This window comes from Aphelocoma coerulescens, chromosome 1 (genome assembly GCF_041296385.1).
Source record: "Aphelocoma coerulescens isolate FSJ_1873_10779 chromosome 1, UR_Acoe_1.0, whole genome shotgun sequence".
NCBI classification, from domain to species: domain Eukaryota; kingdom Metazoa; phylum Chordata; class Aves; order Passeriformes; family Corvidae; genus Aphelocoma; species Aphelocoma coerulescens.
The window spans coordinates 99,389,473-99,410,303 of record NC_091013.1 but is presented as its reverse complement, the minus strand read 5'-3'; the positions used below and the strand labels follow the sequence as shown (position 1 = coordinate 99,410,303).

The 20,831-nt window shown below is 46.2% G+C and overlaps 2 protein-coding genes across 3 annotated transcripts in view; one reads left to right on the top strand and one right to left on the bottom strand.

Annotated features, from left to right (window-relative positions):
- The window catches only part of CHD1L (chromodomain helicase DNA binding protein 1 like), a 27,319-nt gene extending 23,013 nt beyond the window's left edge, over positions 1–4,306 (bottom strand). For both annotated transcript variants that reach the window (XM_069020791.1, XM_069020798.1), the window contains exons 1-4: positions 4,210–4,306; positions 2,489–2,601; positions 1,613–1,719; positions 246–360 (exon numbers count right to left, since the gene is read on the bottom strand). In XM_069020791.1, coding sequence (XP_068876892.1) covers positions 246–360; positions 1,613–1,719; positions 2,489–2,601; positions 4,210–4,306 — 432 coding nt within the window. The remainder of the gene's footprint in view (positions 1–245; positions 361–1,612; positions 1,720–2,488; positions 2,602–4,209) is intronic.
- Positions 4,305–20,764, top strand: LOC138113026 (uncharacterized). Its single transcript, XM_069020805.1, is given in 21 exon segments — positions 4,305–4,331; positions 4,333–4,578; positions 4,661–4,717; positions 6,248–6,285; positions 7,527–7,667; positions 8,655–8,717; positions 9,889–10,009; positions 10,414–10,506; positions 11,514–11,674; positions 12,697–12,782; positions 12,998–13,081; positions 13,929–13,991; positions 14,116–14,193; positions 14,287–14,375; positions 15,087–15,123; positions 16,352–16,500; positions 16,714–16,776; positions 17,088–17,163; positions 17,537–17,621; positions 17,787–17,874; positions 18,408–20,764. Coding segments are annotated over 21 exon segments (1,956 nt in total). The 3' UTR covers positions 18,519–20,764.
- The last annotated feature ends 67 nt before the right edge of the window (positions 20,765–20,831 follow it).

The window sequence follows — 20,831 nt, the reverse complement described above, 5'->3', positions numbered from 1 at the left end:
TGAAGGCACTTACTACTTGAGGAAAAAAACGTGACAGCTACGTGACACCTTCAGCATGTCATGGTTTAACACCACACACCCCCCAACATCACTCACACTCTGCCCAAGAGGAGGGGGGAAGAGAATTGGAAGGATAAAAGTGAGAAAACTTGTGGGCTGACAACGCATGAACTGGGTGGTACAGAGGAATCAAAAAGGCAAGGAAAACTTGAGCCTCCCTTTTAAGTGACAAACACATCACATACCTCATATGTTGTCAGGACTGCATGGAAGTGAGAGTCCTCTTTTAGGTTCTCCTGCACTCTGGGTCGCTCTTCCTTGCTGCCTATGTATGTTATGAAAGAAAGACCCGAAGCAAACCTGTTGTTAAGAGAAAGAGCAAAAATAGAGAGCCAAGCTAAGTCTTTCCATGTGTTTATGACCCTGGACCCCCTTATCAAACACAGCCACTACACAGATAATGAGAATTCCTATCCAAACACCCTACACTCCTGTGAGATGTGTCTGGATCTCAGCTTTTGAATCTCACTCTTTCATGATTTTCACCTCAGGATGGCACTTCAGATGCTGGCTCTCATTTGGAAAAGTCCTAAATAAACTTGCATTCTTCTTCTAAATAAATCTGCATTCTTATTCTTCTGTAAGAGTCCAAGGCAGATGATTGTAAACCAGTCTCATGGCCCAAGTGCTATTCTGAACTGAAAAAAGTTCATGAGAAGCAGGTGAATGAATACAGTTTGCCCAGCTGAGGCCAAAGAATTGTCCTAAATCATACTAAAATAAAGACAAAAAACGTCTGCAGCGAACAGGTCCAAGTCAGGGCCTCAAAAATATATTCTCTCATTCAAAAAGCAGACAAAATCAGTTCCAGTTGCTGGGACCTCATTTAATGTTCCTCATTTAATCCCACCACTGTTATTTACCTAATATTCCTTCTGGAGAGCCACACCGCTGATCTACGAAGGAATGCACTTTCTCCCAACTATTCCAACCCAAAGTCTATCCAAATCAGGCCAGCTCACTTCAGAATGTAACCTGGATGACTTCAGATGCTGAGAGACAGCATCGTCCGACAGCCACACAGATTCCTGTTCTAACCTTTAACTTCTTGCCCTCCCTCTTAAAAGGAATCTGTGGGCTCCAGACCACAAATGTACTTATTCTGGGCACAGCAGATGGGCACAGTCACCGCAGTGAGGAAGGGTTGCATGCACAAGTGCGATGTGTTTTGCATGCACATGTGAGCATGCCCCCCAATTTGGGTCTTACCTTTCATTATAAAGATTCCTGGCTGTCTTCAGCAGATTTTGCCTAAGAGAGGCTGAGCATGGAGGGTTACAAATCAATAAAAAGCAAGGAGCTAGTGGAGGCATTTGGACTGAAAGTCAGCCAATACTATAGCATGGATGGATTAATGTGTACCACAGCACTGTAAAGACTATGCACTAACTGCATAGTCTGCATTGATTTGTTGGTTTAGTATCAGCTTCCCTTTTTACTTTTTATCCCTTTGAAAGGATAAAAAGAAAGTGTTTGAGTGAGCACATTTGAAAACAATCTTTGCAACTGGCTGAGCAATAATATAGTAAGCCAGACAATTGTTGAAACTTACCTCTCCAGTTCTTCCTTCCAGTTGCTGAGAACTGACAGAGGACAAAGTATCAGAAATCTCTCTTTGTTGGATAATTTTTTTGTCAAATAAAGAAGTAGAGAAATGGTCTAAAAGGCAAGGAAAATATTTTTTTTTACAACAAGGGAAGGGTTCAACCCAATAGCCTGATCTTACGTAAGCTGTCTCCCTGTTGAGCTTTGCAGCTAGTTTCCATAGGTTCACTAGCACAAACCAGAGTTAACAGAATATTAAGTGGGATCCAGACAAAAAGGCTTAGATCCTAAAACACTACCTCAATATATGGAGCCCCTTTCCAAAGGCCTTTCTTGCACAATCACAAACCAGGTCTACCACACATCACTTCCTAAAACTACTTGTAATTTAAGACCTATTGAATAAAATCAACAGTCATTTTCCAACAAAACTTAAAACCCACTGAAAAACGTAAAAAAAAATCCAACAAGCCTCTGAAGAAATTAGACCTATAAATTTTAATCCATGTATTGACAAACATAAAAATCCCCATGGTGCAGGGGCATCAAAAGGACATTATTTCCCCTGTACTGGCTGTGTACTGTGCCTTCAGCTCTGCACACTATGAATTATGCATTAAGGTGTTTGTATAAAATGACCACTCATCTTTTTACAAAACCCTGAAACCTTTTTAGAGTTACTCAGGACTTAACCCAGGACTTGTTTTAAGTGGTTAAGGAGTGAAAGAGACAATGAGCTCTCACTTGAGTATGGAATTCTGAAGGTGGCGGGGAATCATTAGGGTGCTTTTTCTTCTTCATTCTGCAAAACCACTGGGCTAAAACCCCAAAAATTTAAGCAAAGATCATTTTCCAGAAGAAGAAGAAGGAGAAGAAGACACACCTGACAAGTCTTCCCAAGGCCCATCTCATCACCCAGGATACAGCCATGTTGGACTTCATAGCATTTCACCAGCCAGTTTACACCTTCTAATTGATAGGGACGAAGCTTAATGCCTGGGAATAAAAGTGATTTGTTACATTTACACAGTCACCCCCAATACACTTTATACACACACCAGAAACAGGTCCTGCCCAGAACAGGCCTTCCCAAACATCTGCCTTACAGGAAAAGCACAGCAGCCTTCAGCAGAGGCTGGTTCACCCTCCTGGAGAGCAAAGACCCCAATGTTATAGCAATTCCATTAAATTAAAGCATATTCAGGAACTTACAGACACAGAAATGCCCCAAGCCATTGCAACAGACTGTACAAGTAACCTGATGTAATAATTAGGCTGGTATTTTGCTTTCCTACAAGACAGCTTGATTTTCAGCTGCAGTCACTTTTCAAAATATGTAAGTACTAGATCCAGGGACATGCTTTAGGCTACCAGAAATGTTTGTCACAATCTATTATTGTATAATAATAATTTCTCAACAGGCTGTTTTCCAGCTTTACTGTACTTAAACCTAGGGTAGACCTCAACTATAGGTCACTGTGACTACTACCACCACTGCAATCTTTATTATGGTGCACAATATGTCAAAACCAACACAAAACATGTTACATAGGAGTTGGCAAGACCTGTCCTTGTACTTAGACTCAGGTGCTGTGTGTTGTGCCATTGCTGTCCTCTCCTTCCTGGGAAAATGCACACACTGAGTGCATGAAGTAACTCACCAGCCTGCAGGACACACAAACCCAAACCAGCCTGGGGATTGAGATAAGGACTTCCAGGAGTTAAGGAAAATGTGCGGGCAGGATGGATTGCCCAGGCTTACCTTCCAGGCAGCAGAAAGCACTTTAATTCACACTCACCATCAGCCCATTTCAAGGCCACTGAACTGGCCAACCCTTGTTCATGTTGTCCCGAAGCACAGAGCTGTCTGAGGCTGTGCTGAGGCACTAGGGCGGTTAAAGCCGGGCTCAGCCCTGGCCCAAACACCCACCTAACCACAAAGTCAAGGAGAGGGACTGCAGCAGCCGGGGAAGGCAAGCATGGAGTGGTGAGCATGGCAGCAATGCCACCTCTGCAGCACTGCAGCTCACTTTGACAGGCCTGGGAGCCGCTTTATTTGCACCTTTATTTATTTTTGGCCTGGGGGCTGTTAAAACAGACCCCAGAAAATACAGCTGAGAGAACTGGGGCTGTTCAAGCTAGAAAAGAGAAGGCTTCGGGTGACCTAGCTGCGGCCTTTCAGTACCTAAGTACCTGAAGGAAAGATGGGGCAAGACAATTTACAAGAGCCTGCAGTGACAGGACAAGGGGAATGGGTTCAAATTGAAAGAGAGTATGTTTAGATCAGGTATTAGGAAAACTTCTTTACTGTGAGGGTGGTGAGGCACTGGAACAGGTGGCCCAGGGAAGTTGTGGATGTCCCATCCGTGGAGGGCTTCAAGGCCAAGTCGGATGGGGCTTTGGGCAACCTGGTCTAGAGAGAGGCGTCCCTGCCCATGGCAGGGGGGTTAGAACTGGATAATCTTCAAGGTCCCCTTCCAACCCAAGCCATTCTATGAGCTGGGCAGCACCAGGCAGCGCGGGGCCCGCCGCCTCCCGCCATCTGTGACAGCACCCACCCCCCTAAGGCTCCCTGCCGACCCTTCCCCCGGGCTCCCCGCTGACCTGTCAGCCCCCACCGGAGCACGTCCGCCTCCTGCACGCCCGGACCTCCGGCCCGGACGCTGCCGGCGCGGCGGAGCGCCTGGAAGAAGCGGGACATGGCGGGACGTCAGTCACCCCCACGGCCGCGCCATTCCCGCCGCCTCCCGCCGGCTGCGGGCGGGGTCAGCCCCAGCACCGCCCCGGCAGCGGGCGGGCTCGCTGGGAGGGAGCACCGCGATGGCGCCGCCGCTGCTGCTGCTGCTGGCGCTGCTGCCCGCGGCCGCCGCCGCTTACCTGTGCTGCGGGCGGCGGTACACGGGCAGCGCGGCGGCCGTGCTGCACCGCCGCGGGCCGCGCCAGGCCGGGCCGCCGGGCCCGCCCCGGGACACCGTGAGAGCCGGGTCAGGCGGGGGGCGGCGGGCGCGGGGCGGCGGGGCCGGCGCTCACCTCTCTTCTCGCCTTCTCTCCGCAGTGGGCTCCGCGGCTGTGCGGCGCCGGGCTGCGCCTCTTCGTCCATGTGGCCAACACGGTGAGTGCGGGCCGGCGGACAGGGCAGTGAAACCCGGGGTTGCCCGGGGAAAACCGGGTGAGGGGTTCGGAGCGAGCGGGGCTCGGCAGGGAGGTTGTGGCTCTCTTCGTGCTCTCGGGGTCACCCGGTCCCACAGGTGTGATGCCGCGGGCGCTGAGAGCGCCGGCCTCTAGCTGAGCGTATCCTGCGTGTCTTTGGGTGTGGGGAGCAAAGATGATACCAAACTCGAAATACAGCTGCCACCAGCTCTCCTTGGACGTCAGGAGGCTTGGGTCCCTCAGCGCTCTGAGGGGGGTTCCAGCAGGGCGCTGAAGGCAGCTGTGCCCCCTGGGCTCCCCTCGGGTGGGCTCTGGCGTGTTCGGGAGCCCGAGGGCTGATCCCGCTGTGGCAGTGGGACCGCTCGGTGCCAGGGTGCAGGGGGGAGAAAAGTGTGTATGTCCTGGGCACTGCTCACCCCGCACCAGCTTCTGCTGAAAGCAGCTGGGTTTGGTTGCTGCTGCTGCTTGGCCTTCCTTTTGAGCAAGGTAGGCACGAAAGTTTCTTTCCAGCCGTGTCACCTGTTACAAAGCTTGGTGTTCGCCTGGGCCTGGAGTGAAAGCTTGATGGGCTGTGTTTATTTGTGAGAATACCTTGGGAGTGGCTTTGTGTCAACAACCAGAGTACCTTGTTATCCTTCGCTTTGTGGCTGCTTCTGGTGCATGGCAAAGGGCTTGTTTCCTTTCCTGACATCCCCCTTGGAAGGGGGGTGTGAGATTCTCAATCTCCTACAGGATTGTGTTGTGTTAGATTAGATGTAGATTAGGAGCCGTGTGTTTTCAAAGAGGTGCTGTAATTCTTATGCAATGTGAGGTAACATACCGCTTTGTGGGACTAGCAGTGTGAGCCTTGCCTCAGACTTGTCCTGTATTTGTACATTCCACAACATGTTTCTGAGTCCATTGTTGAGACATTAAGACAGGCTAGAACAAGGCTGGTCTCTTTGGAACTGCTGGTGCTGCTACACTGGGAGTCAGGGTATTGAAAGAGTATTTTCAGCTGTCTGCTACCACAGTCTCTAAACTTCTCACACTTTTCCAAGTTGACTCATTTTACTGCAGGAGCTGGTTGAGAGACAGGAAAGGTCCTAATAGTGCGATAAATAAAATAATAAGCTCCTACCTTATCCAGTGTTTGCATAATCTGTGGAACACAAAGAAAATAATGGATGGGAGCTATATAGATGCTTCTTAACAGTGTTGCAGCTGCAGATGCAGGCTTTCTGTGTGAGTCAGGGAAAGACAAAGGCAGAAGAATTAGAATAATACTCTTTTTGTAATTACATAAATATGAGAGGTGGGGGGAAAACATTTCAGGCCATTTTTGTGGCACAAAATACAAGTGTTTGTGCTGTTTCTTTACAGCATAGCGTTGCATGCTCTCTAGGGTGCTCCGAGCCTGCAGCAATCGTGAGCATATTCAGCATTCCTTGTCTAGTGAAGAAGTCAGGTCAAAGTTGCTGAAAACCAACATTTTTGCTTGCTTTTTTCCTAGGCTTTTGGACAGATCTGCTTACTGCCATTCTTAATGAGGTAAGAGTGGGGAGTTTTCTCCCACTCCAAGTTTCTTTTATATCTTTTTTTATGTTTAAGGTACTTGCATTGCACACTGCTTATAGGTTATCTGAAATTATATTTCTAAGAGGAAAGCTGCTTAATTTGATTGGAGAGTAAGATTATTTCATAGATGTTTGCTAGACTATTTTTTTTACTACTGTCATTTGAGTGGGTCTCTATGAGAAGAAATTAACCTTTTTTCACACTCATGCAGGTGCATAGAAACTGTATTTGCCAGCTTTTCTTTTTGCCTTTTGTTTATGTCTCTTTGCCTTTGCTCTTTTGTTAAAGGACAAACTTTTTTTCAAAGCTGATGGATGTGCAAATATGCTGTGCTTATCACTAATAGGGTTAAAAGAATAGTGGTAGTGGGGAAATGAGGCCAAACATAAAGTTCAGAGGCTTTGATAAGTTCTTTTTAGTGATGTTCACTATTTTAGGTCAGCCTTTCCTCTTTCTCTGACATGTGTTTTTGTTCAGAAACTGGTTTCAGGTATACACTGCACTAAGAGACACTTGGGTAAGAGATTCAGGAACCCCAGGATCATGCTTTTTTCACATAGTGTGCCCATCATTCGAAGGGTCATCTGCGCAGATCCCAGGACACTGAGAACTGTGTCAGCCCTGAGTTTTACTTGGGGTGTGGGCTTTTTGAGCAAGTCAAACGCAGGCAAGTGCCACTGCTGTTACATTGCAGATCATTCCTGGATATCTGTGACAGGGTTTTGATTTCCATGCTTTATGTGGTCCAGGCTATGGATTTATGCTGCAATCCCTGTTGTATTTGATTGCAAACAAATACAGGTCATGGAAAAGTCTAAAGAGGTGCTTATTTTAACAGGATTAGTGGTTGAATGTGTATGGCTTATACTACATTCTCCTTTTATTTTCCTTCATGTTCCTGTCTTGTTTGGTCTGTGTATGAGAGGTCTAATTAAAGTGAATCAAAAACTTTCACCATTTTTTTTCCCAGCTAGGATTTACAGAGGCTGGCCTTATGTCAAGAGGTAGGAGGCTTTGTTAAGCAAGCAGAATAGATTTGATGCTGCCTTTAGGAAATATGTGGGGGAGATTAGTTGCTTGTAACTGTTGCAACTCCCTGCTGTGAAAGCAGGCTGCTAAGACAAAATGTTCTTGGGTAAGGTTCCTTCTGAACAGTCTGAAAAATTAGTCATGGTCGAGGTTGAAAACTCCAGCAGTGACTCTCTCTCATTCAGGATGAACAACTTCTCGCTTATGCGTTCCCTTGACATTCATGAAGATCCCACGTTCATCCCGGAGGTTGCTGCGGGGGTTACAGAAGACAAGTCTGAGGCTAAAAGCACTTCAGATGTTATCAAGCAGCTGACAGATGCAAGGTCAGTATGTGATGTGTAAGAGAGAAGTGGAAGAACACACGTGCTGGCGCTGTTACATTAGTGGGGAACTGTCACTGTCAGCAGTTTAGATTGAATTCTTGTTTCCATGCCCAGCCACTTCACAAAAGGGATAGTGCTGTCAGTCATCCTGCCTTTTGTAAATCATAAATCACCAGTAATTATGAGCAACATGAAAAGGAAAAGCTTAAGGGAGTCTGCCTATTGGGGAGAGACCAAATTCTGCCCTTTCCAGGGCTCTGGTTGCACTATTAAAGCAGATACTTTTAGTGTTTGGCTAGTCAGTGCATAGATCCCTCTAAGTAAGTTTGCAGGAGTGCTGTTTCTTGTCTGCAGGGAATCTCAAAGAGAACACCAGGTTTACTTGGAGGAGAGGAGGAACACAGGTTTTAAAGAAAATGATGTGCAAGAAATTGGCTTTGTTAGTGATGAGAAATGGTCCATTGCTTATGTGCTAGAGCCACTGACTTGGTGTTGAAAGAGTTTACTGATGTGATCCTTGTGTGTGCTGCACGGTGCCTTTTCCCAATCCTGCACCAGGCACCAGATGTGCTGCTGGCTGTCTCTGGATCGAAGTTTTGACAGAGGTCCTGGGAGTAGGTTCACAAGTATATTCCAGCTAGGCTATAATGTTGCAGTGGTGAGTAGTGAATGTAAATCTGGAATACGTTTTGAACAGTTTAATGACTGCTGTATTTCAATAGGAATATGAAGAAACTAGAACATACTGGCAAAACTGATCCCTTATTTCTGCGGCATCCGTAGTGTACCTGTTGCCTGGCTTGTGTGGAAGGAGTCTGACAGAGTGTGAGATGCAATGCAGGGGCTGGCAATCCACATGGTTTGCTGTGAGTGAGTGATGCCCAAACCTGCATTGGACAATGATGCTGAAATCTACAGGTCTAAACAAAGCTGCCTTTGGTCGCTCACAGTTGCCCCTTTTAATCCTTTTTTTTTTTTTTTTTTCAGGTCTAATTCTGCTAGCAATGGATTTAGCTTCAAAGGGATCAAAGACTATCTGGAATGCTACCAGTAGGTGAAACTATGGTCTGGAAACAACCTCTGTCCCGCATGTTCCCCTGCTGTGGGCTGCTTCTGTTCACAGGCTCTCAGGCATTTCTTTGTTAGCATTGTCCTTGAGGTGCCACTGTTTATCATCACTTCTTACTGTTCTTTCCCATTAGTAGAATAACAAAGGAAAGTCAGCTGGGAGAGCTGGCACAACTTTACAAGTCCTGAAAGGATATTTAAATGCCATTTTCTTTGGCTTATTGTCAGTGTTCTCTGAGAAAGATTTCTACATATCTTGTTTGCTCAAACACATGAGTGAGAAATAGATGAAGGTTGATCTGGGTTATGCAAGTTGTGCATACTGTGGATCTCTGACAAATCCCTTGGTTCCCCAGCTCCTTGTGCTTCTCTGAGCATGACACCTGCTTTCACCCAGTAAATGTGTCCAGCTTGGAAAGAGCTGAAAACACATCCCTGACTCTGGGGTTCCATGAGCTGTTGGCTGCCAGGTAGTCCTAGTTGCCTCTGGGACCTGTGCCAGGTGTGGAGCCCTTGGATAAATATTCTTGCACTCCTGGAACTTGTTCGTCAAGGGCCACCTCTGCCTGCAGGCTGTGGCCTTGGAGCCAAGGGCTGACACTGCAGTCTGGTGTTACAGGCACATCGTGGCCTCAAGGCTTTTGTGTCACCCAGAGATGGTGTGTTTGTGGTGTAACACAGCCTTTGCCAGGAGGGAGGGAAGGTTTATTAAAGGTGGGTTATGACAGCACTGCTGGGAGCCCCTTCTCTGTAATGGGAGGCCTGCATAAAGTGGTCTGGCCTCTTGGTCTTAGCTCATGATACTGTGAGTTTCATAGCTTCCAAGCTTTCAGGAGCTTGGAAAGCTCAGTAAAGCTGTCAGCCGTTTGTCCCTGTTTATCTGTCTGGTGGTTCAGGAATACCTGGGTAACTCTCCTAGCTTTTGCCCCTACTCTAAGGAGCATTCTGTGTAGGCAAATTTTCCCCTTAAGGAAAATAATTTCCTGTTTTGTTGGTGTCAGCTGTGTTCAGATCATCACCAGGCAGAGACTCTTACCTAGTTCTTGCTTAAAGCTGTGGCAGCTGCCATCTTGCTGCATGGGAGACAAACCTTGTGTGTGGATGTGGTGAGGGAAGGTCTTGTAACAAATGCCCAACTTTTCCTGTCCTGTAGGAGTGGGAAGCTGACACCATCCCAAGTAGCCAAGAACATCATTGCCATGTTGGAGGACTGCGACAAATCCACGCCCCCACTCAGAGCCGTAGTGCAATGGGACCGGGAGCAAATAATGCTGGTAATGTCTGCCTCTGGTAGGAAAGGGGCCTCTGCCACCCCAAGGGCAGTAGCATCCATTAGAAGGGGCAATATGCACAGAAAAATAAGTACATTTTTCCTTCCTCTGTGTTTAGAGGTCTACAAACAAGTTTGCTTTCCTTCCTGCAAAGAGAGGTAGCATTAAAGCAATCTGTTTCCTGCTGGATGACTGTTTATAATGGGACTTCTGTGCTTATGTGGTATCCATTTGCATAGATGGTTCCAAGTTGTAGTTTCTCACCAGCATATGGTGGAAGAAGAAGGAAACTTTGATAGACTGGCCAAGAAAGCCATTTTTGATATATATTCCAATACTGGTGATGACCTTCAGCTCAGCTAAATATATATAACATATGCTTTATGCTTTTTTTTTCCTCTGTGCAGATGGCTGAGGCCTCCACTACTCGTTACAGGAATAAATGTACCCTGTCTTGTCTGGATGGCATCCCAGTGTGTCTGAAAGAAGAATTCAAAGTGGTGAGTTTCCTTGTCTAGCTGCCAGTTCCTGCTGCAGGTGGTTAACCTGGGCAGCTCACTGTGACAAGGTTTTCAGACCAACTCCTCAGCAAAAGCCTGGGAATATGTAATAAGGGGTTGTACGTGGGTTTGCAGTGAGTAGGATTAACAATTTTTGCAAGGTGAAGACAGAGCTTGCACACAGCAGACGTGTTCCATATCTTGTACTGATCTCTTTAATCCATGAGGAGTAGAGGGTGGGTGTGGGAAACAGTCTCATATGAGATGAAATGAGAATGTATAACAAGATCTGTACAGTGGGTGTAACTGTGTGTATTTCTCAGGCACTGACTCTGCTCCACTGGCAAAGCATCCCTGTCTCCTTACCTTGAAGTACACGTGTCAGAAATATGCAAGTTACTTTGAAAATCCCTACTGACAAAAATTTTTACCTGTGGCCTAACAACAGCTAGCAGTAAATACTCCTGGCAGTGCCATCAGACTGTTGTAGGCTCTGCAGAGATCTACCCCTGTGGTGGGAGTCCTGTTTATGTACAGATCCTTCTATTGCTGCCTCGAACTAAAGAGTACTTAGCATACCCTGAAAATAAGTCCAGCTGGTATTTTGGCATTCGACTTATCTTGGTGCCCGGCTTCAAATCGTGCAGATCTGATTGTAGCTCTGTCCACAGAAAGATGGAGCACAGAGCTGTGTGCTGTGGGGCCAAGGTGATTGTTCTGCAGCCTCTGGGCACAGCAATTGCATTGCTGCAGGGAGTCAGGCTTTGACTTCTGCTCTTCTGTATGATGGTGTGAAAAGGACTTCTCTGCATGGGAGAAGGACCAAATATTGAAAGGTTAAGTGTCCCTCCTAACAGAGACCAACACAGGACAAATTGAAGAGTGATGCTCCCTAGCCCTTACTTACTTCCATGGGTCCTAATGTCTGGGATCTGTTGTGATGTTGAAGTGTGCATGTGCACCTTGCCAGGGTTTTAGAATGAATAATTAGGTGTCTTCTTGCCAAGGTACCTTACCATCACCGAGTAGGAACAGTGTATCTTGGGACACAGCCAGAAACAGAAGATGCTACTGTGGCCAAGAAGCTGCGAGAGGCTGGGGCTATCATTATTGGGGTCTCAAACATGCATGAACTAGGGACTGGAACAACTGGATGCAACCCTAATAGGTAAAAATCATTTTCCTCTCTCTTGCCCCCATCTAGAAATACCTGTGACTGTCCAGAACTCACAGGAAAGGGTACAAAAATAAGGGCAAGCATGTGAGAAAAAAAAATGGAAGCATGACAGAGCCCTGGGGGTATGGAAACCCAGCACTGTAGATTTGAGGGTTAGAGTAACTGTGGAAGCCTGAAGGCTCCTGAAACCAAAGGGAGGAGAGGCTCTGAGTGTTGTCTGCTGAGTTAGGAACTTGGTTTGTCAGGCCTTACAGGCCTGGAGGTGTGAATGTTTATAGGATGAGTGGTAGACAAAAGCTGTGACAGAAATCAAATAAATAGCCAGGTAATGTTCAACCTCAGTGATGGTTGAAGGCCTAGAACTGTGAGAAAAAGTACAACCATCTCAGGAGAACATCGTGGTTTTACTTCCTAGCTAAAACAGGTTCACTGCTCAGTTCCAGAGCAGTGGTGCTCACGGCCTTGATGAGCCTTGTGTAGGGAGAGCCACACTTGGTGCATGTGCAGCTGGGTGGAACTAGGGCTCCCCCTCGGTGCAACAGCGTGCCAGCATTTCCTCACTGTGGGAGGTGGGATGGACACCCAGCAGCTTGGCAGGGCTCTGCTGGCTGGGGCTGTGGTCAGCCTGGAGGCTGGGGATAAAGGGCAGAGCTGACTTGCTTGTCTGTAAGGATTGCTGGCCACCAACGGCTCCACCTTTCGGAATTGCATAATGCTCTGTGGCAGGCAGTAATGGCATGGTGCCATTGCAAACAGAAGAGCTACAGTGGCATCTTTTCCCTTGCTTTGGGCCTGTCTCTTTTGGATAGGCTGCTTACGCTCACAGGAGATTGGACTCTGAGGCAGAAGTCTTATTTGCATCCTGTTTTCTAGGGACATGGCACTTCTGATGTTAAATGGCACCTCCTTACCAAGAGATCAGAATCCCTGAGCTGTGTTTCTGGATCTTTTCCTGGCCTGTAGTGCACAGAGTCCTTCCTAAGAAAAGATTCAACAATCTTTGTTTGCTTCAGGTACCACAAGATCCCCAGGAATCCCTACAATCCTAACCACTTCACAGGTGGGAGCTCCAGTGGGTCAGCAGCAGCTGTAGCAGCAGGTAGGTGGTCCTAAACGGAGTTGGTGGGAGGAAGGTCCTGAGCCAGAGTACCTCAGGCATTTAGGGTTTTTTTGGGTGGGTTGGGTTTAGAAGCTGGAGGGAACTTCTAGCTAAACAGAGAGCTCTGTGTGCTGCCTTGGATGCAGCTGCTGGTAGAATGGACAGGGCAACATGATGTGTCTCTGATCACAGGCCAACGTGTGGGTTTTTTGTAGGTCTCTGCCCCGTGGCTATTGGCACAGATGGAGGAGGCTCTGTGAGGATTCCTGCTTCGTTCTGTGGTGTGGTGGGGCTGAAAGGTAGAGCCCTTTAATCTTGGAGGGGTGTGTGTTCATCTTGTTTGGTGTTTCAGATAGACTGCCACAAACAAGTCAGGCACTTGTTTATTAATTCCTGTGAAGTAAAATTTGACCAGAGAAACTCTGAAATATGGAGAAAAAAACCCTGAGAGTCATGTGGGTTAGACTGGCAGCATGGAAGTATCTCTACTGTCTGCTGAACATGTTCAAAAAACCTAAATTAACTTACATTAAATGCTAAACAAAATATGCATGCTGCTTTTCCTTTCTACCCTTTTCCTTCTACCTTTCATCTGAGACCAGATACTCAGCCATTACTCTCTTTCCATCCTTCACATGTGGTCAACTTGACAAATCTTGTTTCATCTGAGGAAGATAGTGATGATGACAAAATGTAACTGGCCAGAAAGGTGATATGAGTACTTGCAGAAGACAGCTGGTGTTAGGCATGAAGTCTCACTGGTCAAGTGGGTGAGACCTCCCATGGGGTGCTGTCTCCTGCTGTTGATACTCTGCTCCTGCCTCTCCATCCTCCACACCATAAATGCTGCTTTTGCATATTTAAATACAAATATTCCAAAATGTCCCTGCACATATTTCCCCTCAACTAAATAATTTCTTAGGGGTGAAACCAATTGCACTATTCATTGAATGCATGTGTTTCAGTGATGAGACAGATAGTGGCCAGCAGAACAGAGTACTGAAGGATGAGAGACTGGGCTCTGAAACAGCAGACATAAAAGTGACTGGCAGGGGTTTGTTGTTTACTGTGGGTGCACCAGAGCATGTAGATGGCTCTTCCCAGCAACTGCTGATACCCAGCTAAGTCCCAGTTCTTGTTCTCCAGGTACATTTGGGCGCATCAGTTGTCATGGCAGCTTGCCACTCTCCTACTCCACAGTCAGCGTAGGTAAGAGGACTTGTGCTCCACTTCAGGGACCTCTCACAGGGGAGGCAACCTCTGCCTAGAAAAGATGTGGGGGGGAAGGTACTATTTACCTCTTACCACTTTTTATAACTGGTCTCTTTTACAGGCCCTATCTGTACGTCAGTGGCAGATGCAGCCATTGTTTACAGTATCCTTGCTGAGCCAGATCAGCTCTATCCATATGGTAGGTGAGCTCTCTCCCTCCCTGAGCCCAGATGCTCTGCCTTCCTAGAGGCATCCTAGAATAAAAGCAGGAACTCTTCTTTGTTCCCTGCAGGACTCAAACAGCCCAAAGCAACCCTATCTGATATGTGTGCTCCTGACCTGAAAGGCTTAAAACTAGGAGTGGACTGGACATTTTTTAAGGTACCTGGTTTATCTCTATTTTTCTGCTGCTTTGAAAAATAAGATTTTAAAGGAGCCCAGTGCATTCATTGTTGTCTTGCCTGTCATCATTAGAGCTTATTATATTTAGTCTTATAGTTGGAAGATAATACAGCCTGTGTGAAAACATCAACAAGGAGGTATATTTTTTAAGGCAGCGTTTTGAGTAAGAGTCTGTTGAAGGCATTAGGAAAGGTAATGACTACTGCTGATTCTATTGGAAACAATGCTTCTGAACTGATAACAAAAGGCAGTTAGTTTAAAATCAAATGAGGAAAAGGAGTGTATCCACTTGGTGACAGTGCTGTAGCTGCCGAGTGTTATTTCATTATTCCAGTGTAGAAATGGGGCTTGCAAGCTAGTACTGCTTGAAAATTGTAATGCAGCCCCACAGATGTGCTCAGGATTTCTTCCTGGAGCTAAAAACAAGACTCTTATTGGCTCTGCCACAGTGCAGAGGAGGAATATTCTCTCCTCTGGAGAAGGTGACCTTTCCTTTTCATTAGGGGTGTGACCTGCAAGCTGTTTTCTTGCAGCATGTGACCTAAGGCAGTCCTGCAGGACTGTGTTTCACTGCTGTTAGGGACAGGAACAAGGAGAGTACCATGAGGACTGAAGTCCTGGTGAGTGTGCTCACCAAGAGGAGGAGAGCAGTTACTAAAGTCTGCTTGGTTCTTTCCTCTTATTCTTTAGGCATGCGATGCTGAAGTTCTGTCTGCCTGTGAGAAAGGTAAAGATGAAAAGTCTGTAAGTCTTTTATTGTGCCTGATGTTATGGTGTCACTTGGTGCTCCTCTTATGTATGCATTAAATAGGTCCTGCCTGAAGCCCTTACAGGCAGTTGCTTAAAGGGGTCTGGCTGGATAAACAGCAGTAGCTTTGTATTGGGGAAGCCCCCCTGACTGCTGAGGGTTAAAAAGCTCAGCAGTTGCAGGCTTGTCAGATTACAATGGAAGAATGCAGTCCAGTGTGCTCAGCCTCTGTGTGTATAAAGACAGATCTGTGCTTGATAATACTTAATCTGCAAGCTTTAATGGTAGAAGACTTTTAAGGCAAGGCCTTATTTCACAACATAATGCTCAGTAGTAATACAGTGCTAGGTCTTTGTGATGTATCCAGTTCTCTGGTATTTCCTTGAAATCAGCCAAGTGGTGCCTTTAGGGTGCCTTTGTCAGAGTGTAGACTAAGCAGAATTGACCCTGGTGAGTACTTGGGGGTGGGGGAGTATGCCTTTACAATGCCTGGTATAGTAGTTGCATTGGAGCTGGGATAGTTCACAGTATTTGGGCTTTGCCTGGATTTTCTTCACCCTCTTGATTTCCATAGACACACTTCTACATTTACAGCATTTTCTTAGAAGAGATGGACCATAGGCAAGCTTGGGTATTTACGAAGAAGTTGGGGTCACAGAAAGTAGAGGATTCTTTTCAGACTTCAAAAGAGTCACCTTTCCCAAAGTCTTGGTGTTCAGCCTTGTTAAAGTGGATCAAGATTTAGTGGCCCTGTCTTGTTTACCTGGTCTCTTGGGTATCCCCTGGTTCCTCTATCATTATGGTTCAGAAGAGGCTTTGAATGGGAATATCATGATGCTAAATAATCACTTCATGCTGACAGAACACTGGTCATGTGAAGTGCTCAGGCAAACGTTGTCAGTCCTTTTACTCTTTGGCTTAACTGGGAAGCTAGAGAGATGAGGTGAATTTGCCTGAAGTACAGCAGGTAAGTTAGGAACCTGTCTGCAAGCCCCTGCCCTGTTGGAATACTGAGATGTAGTTCGGTTAAAAGCATCTCCCTAGGAAAAGCTGCTGCAGCCATGCATGCCACGTGGTGCACTGAAGATGCTTGCCCTGCAATGGCCTACAGGGTCTCTCACTCTGCAGGGGTTGGGGATTTGCAACCTTTCTGTGAAGTCTGGTGAACTCAGGGATGCTGTCTGTGCTTTACCTGTCCTGTACACAGCGGTGAAGCACCTGCAGAGTTTGGGAGCCAGTGTGGTTGAAGTCTCTCTTCCAGAGATGGAGGAGGCACGAGTGGCACATGTGATCTGCATTCTCAGTGAGATGAGGGACTTCCTGCAACCTGACTTCAATAAATATTTCCATGAAATGGTAAGTAGCAGCAGGAGCAGTGTCAGTAGTTGTCCTAGCTGATACAGAACAAATGTCCTGTCAGTGAGAAACCTGAGGTCCTCCTCCTTCTTCTGTGACAAACTACCTGTTGGATGATTACTGATACAGAAGAGTAGACCTGGAAAAGAGCTCCTGGGCTGTCACAGTTCAGTTTCCTGCAAGCAGAGCCTTAATCAGTGTTTTCTTTTTCAGAATTTGGAAACTCAGGCTAGCCTGGCCTTGGCTTCCCAGTTCACAGCTCTGGATTATATTAAGGTAAGGAATATACTGGGGTGAGGGCTGAAGGGAGGCACCTAGTGGAACTGTAAAGGTGGGATAGGGGCTTCTCTTAGCTTCCCCATACCCATGGGAAGATGTCACCCAGATCTAGCTGCCCTCTGCCACGAAAGGATGCTGGATGGTGGGGCACCACAGAAGACGTGCCACCTGTCCTGTATCCTGATTCCAGATTGTGGGAATGGTGTCTTTTGCAAAGGCAGAGACGCTGATGGGCAGAGTCTGCCAACATCAGACATGAATTTTGTGAACAAAAAGGGCCCATCAGACAGTATTGTCTCTGCTTGCAGGCAAATCGACAGAGAACTCGGAGCATGAGATTTTTGCAAGAGATCTTCAGCACTGTGAACTGTATCCTTACACCAGGTATTGGCACTCTTGGCTAAAGAGTGAGTCCTCAGCAGCTGCGTGGTGCCTTTTAGGAACAGTCACTTCATTAGCTTTCCCTTCTCAATTTTAAGTATGACTTGTGTGCAAACGCTTTGCTGTGCCTTGCACCTTTAGAGGATAATGCAGCCTGTTTAGAAAGACTGCTGTGTATTTCTAGATTTATTGGTTGTATCCATGGCAGTGCATCAGGTTGCCCAAAGAGCCTGTGGAATCTTCATCCCTGGCAAAAAAGCTATTTGGACATAGTCATGGGCACCCTGCACTAGCTGACCATTCCTGAGCCAGAAGGTTAGACAAGATGACTTCTGAGGTCCCTTTCAAGTTCAGTCATTTTGTGATTCCTCCACAGCTGTTCCTTGCACTGCCCCAAGAATTTATGAATCTGACCTCTTGACTGGGAGCAGCGATATGTCCTTCACAGTCCGGTCCATGAGGTAAGGAAAGTGCTACTCGCACTACAGAAACAAAAGTTTGGGAACAGCTGGAGAAGAAGAACCTCAGACTGTAAGGTGGGAGAGATTAATCACAATTGCCTTTACCAAAAAGGGATGAATTTGCTGCTGGCACCAGGAATACTGATGACACCTTTTTCCCCCTAGGTTCATGCAGCTTGGTAACTTCACTGGGATTCCAGGCCTTGTGGTCCCCATTGGATATTCTATTGCTGGGCTTCCAATTAGCCTCCAGGTGAGTCTTCGCTCTTTTGAATGCTGGGGCACAAAATCCCTGGCTGGCTTTGTCCTGAAGCATCACAACCAGGTCCTTGCTCTTCCACAAAGCTCACTTGAGGAGCTGGCAGGTTCTGGAAATAAAAGCTTTAATTTGGGGGTGATTTGCCTCATTCCTGAATGGAAGAGGGTCTCTTTGGGTATTTTTGAGAGAGATTTCTCTGTCTCCCTGTCTACTTGCATCAATACCCACTACTGGTCACTACTCTTTCCTCTTTTATTTCTCATTTCTGTAACTTCTTTAAATCCTTTACTCTTGAAACAGGTCTCATTTAAAGGAAAGATATATGTCTTGCAACTGAAAGTCACACAGCTGCCTTTATCCCAAATAGTGATGCCATACTTACTGGGGTAAAAGGGGAAAACATGTCTGTTGGGGAGGGGGGGCTAGGGAGGGAATTGTTTCCAAGGCCTTTAAGAGCATCTATAGATGATGATGCTGCTGGTTTTTTTTTATTCATTCTTCTCCTTCTGCCTCTCATCTTCTCCCAGGTCATGGCAAAATGGTGGGATGAAGCTGTTCTTCTGAGGGTCGGCCTAAAGCTAGAGCAGTTCCGTGAGCAGACCAAAAAGCCATCCATTTATTATGACATCCTCGCATGATGGAGCAACCAAGATGGGGGAATAAGTCTGTTTTTTCCTAGTGTGACCTGACCAAGTATTAGAGTGAACTTGTTTTCAGTGTTCATCTGAATAAGGCTTAGTAGCAGGCCCATTTGAGGAATGGGGACAAACCACAGATCTAATCAGGCACTGAGGCTGAGCAGACATAATTTCTTCTCCCTGTTTGGTGGATGGTCCAGTTTGTACTAGGGAGACTAACTGCACTAGCTAGGTGTTTTGCCTGTTTTGCCGACAGGGGCAACTGCAACTATCTTCTACAATTTCTTCCCATGTAGGGGTCCTGTGTATGGGTGGAAGACAGTTGCATCTACAGGACTGCATGCAGGCAGTTCACACAACTGTACATGGCAAGGTACAACCTCTAGACCTTAACCTTCTCATGGAACTCCTCCTCCTCCGGGTACTGTTTCAGAAGGTGAAAGGCAGCAAATAATGCCTAGCTCCCTCAGGAGGAGGATCTTAACACACCTGCAGTTAGGCAGTGTTTGTTTTAGCCCTGTACTCAGTCACTGGGTGCAAACCAAGAAGCCTGTAGCTATGGAAGTGTTGCTGTGCCTCTCTCCTTCGTGCTGCCAACAGTGCAAGGTCAGCCCAAGGGCTGCACAGCATCTGGGTGTGCTCACTGCCCCAGAGTTCTGCCTACCTTCAGCCTGGCATGCAATGGGAGGAAGAGCCAGACCATGAACCCTCCTTGACTCTGACCCAAAGCCCTGGTACAGTGTTCTGGCTTTCTTCTGCACATCTCCATTTCCCAAGCTAAGCCTTGGAGAGCCTCTTTTCTCCTGCTGGTTGCTTCTATATAAGCCTACTATCATCACGGTGTCCAAATGGAAGAAACTACTGGATAATGCTATGAAATAATGTTCAAGGGGTGCAGAGCCAGCTATTAGAAACAGGTGAAATTTGTAGGAAATGCTTCTGAGCTACTGCAAAAATTGAATCTGGATGCAAGAACGGTGTTGCACAAAGCCATATGCAGCAAAGAGCCTGCCTCTAGATAAGAAGCCAATCTTCTCTTATCTTTAAAGTACTTCCTAAAGCAATCAAGGTAGATATGGATTACTACATAAAGCATGACATGGCTGTTAAGCCATGGTGTTGTTTTATTGAAAGGCTCCAGACTGTAAATTCCCTAGTATCTTTGTCCTGCCAGCAACATTAGGGCCACATGAAAGAAAAGTTTTAGAATTAACTAAACCTAAGTATTTGTGTTCATTTGGGGGTTAATGCTCAGAGGCATCTCCTGTTGCATCCCTCATCAGGCATCCTGGACTTGTGATCAAGCTGCTGGAGCAGCTGTCCTACAGACAGCAGAGATCACTGTATTCTTACGTAGCTTGGAAGGAAAGAAGAAACAGAAAGTTGCAGTTTCTCCCAAACTCAGTACAGTTTTGGGGCTTTTTTTTCCCATACCTAGATACTCCTTAACCAGAGCTAGCACTTTAGTTGTCAGATGGCATTTGAATGCAAGAACATTGCATTGTTGTCCCTGCTTAATTACCTGAGTTACAACATCAACTCCTATCCTCAACTGTCACCAGCATGGCACAGTTAATTATATGGTTGATACTGCTTTTTATGTTTAATTCCTCTGTGGGATACCCCCACAACTGTTTTTTCACTAGTCTAGTATAGTTCAGCTTTAGGAAGAACAGTCTCAAAGCAAAGTATTTCCTCTATTATTAATGATAAGTTATTAACACTACCAACATACATTAGAATGATATAGCTGAAATGCACTGCTTAGCAATCAGGGAGTTGGTAAGTGTTTCACAAGAATAAATTTTAGCTAGGAACATTACTGCTTGAAGGAAATAGCTGAATATTTCCTAATTCAATGGTATTACTCAAAGAATTAGAGATGAGTGTCTAAAATATTCAATTACCATCCTCTGAGATAAAGCTATTTATTTCAAATCCCTTCCTAAATGCTATAGTACCCTAAAATTATAATTTCAATATTTAGTTCATTCTCTGGGCATGGTGAGGGAGCTCAGGTTGCTAGGAGGAGAGAGGCTAAAGTAAATATTTTTTAAAAATACCTGCATCCTCCTAACAGTGGGAAGAAGAAAGAACTGAGTTTTTACTGACTGTCAGTAACTCAGCCTCTTTTCACACACTGCTTCCTCCCTTTGCCCAAACATATCTCATCAATGCACATTTCCAGTGCAAGACTTTCCTGGTACTGAGGTCATTAAAATAAACTTTACTCATCCTGGTGAAAAGGCCCCTGTGTTTCCTTTTTTGCCCCCTGGCTGTTAGTTTATTCAAATTCTACAGCAGCCCAATTCC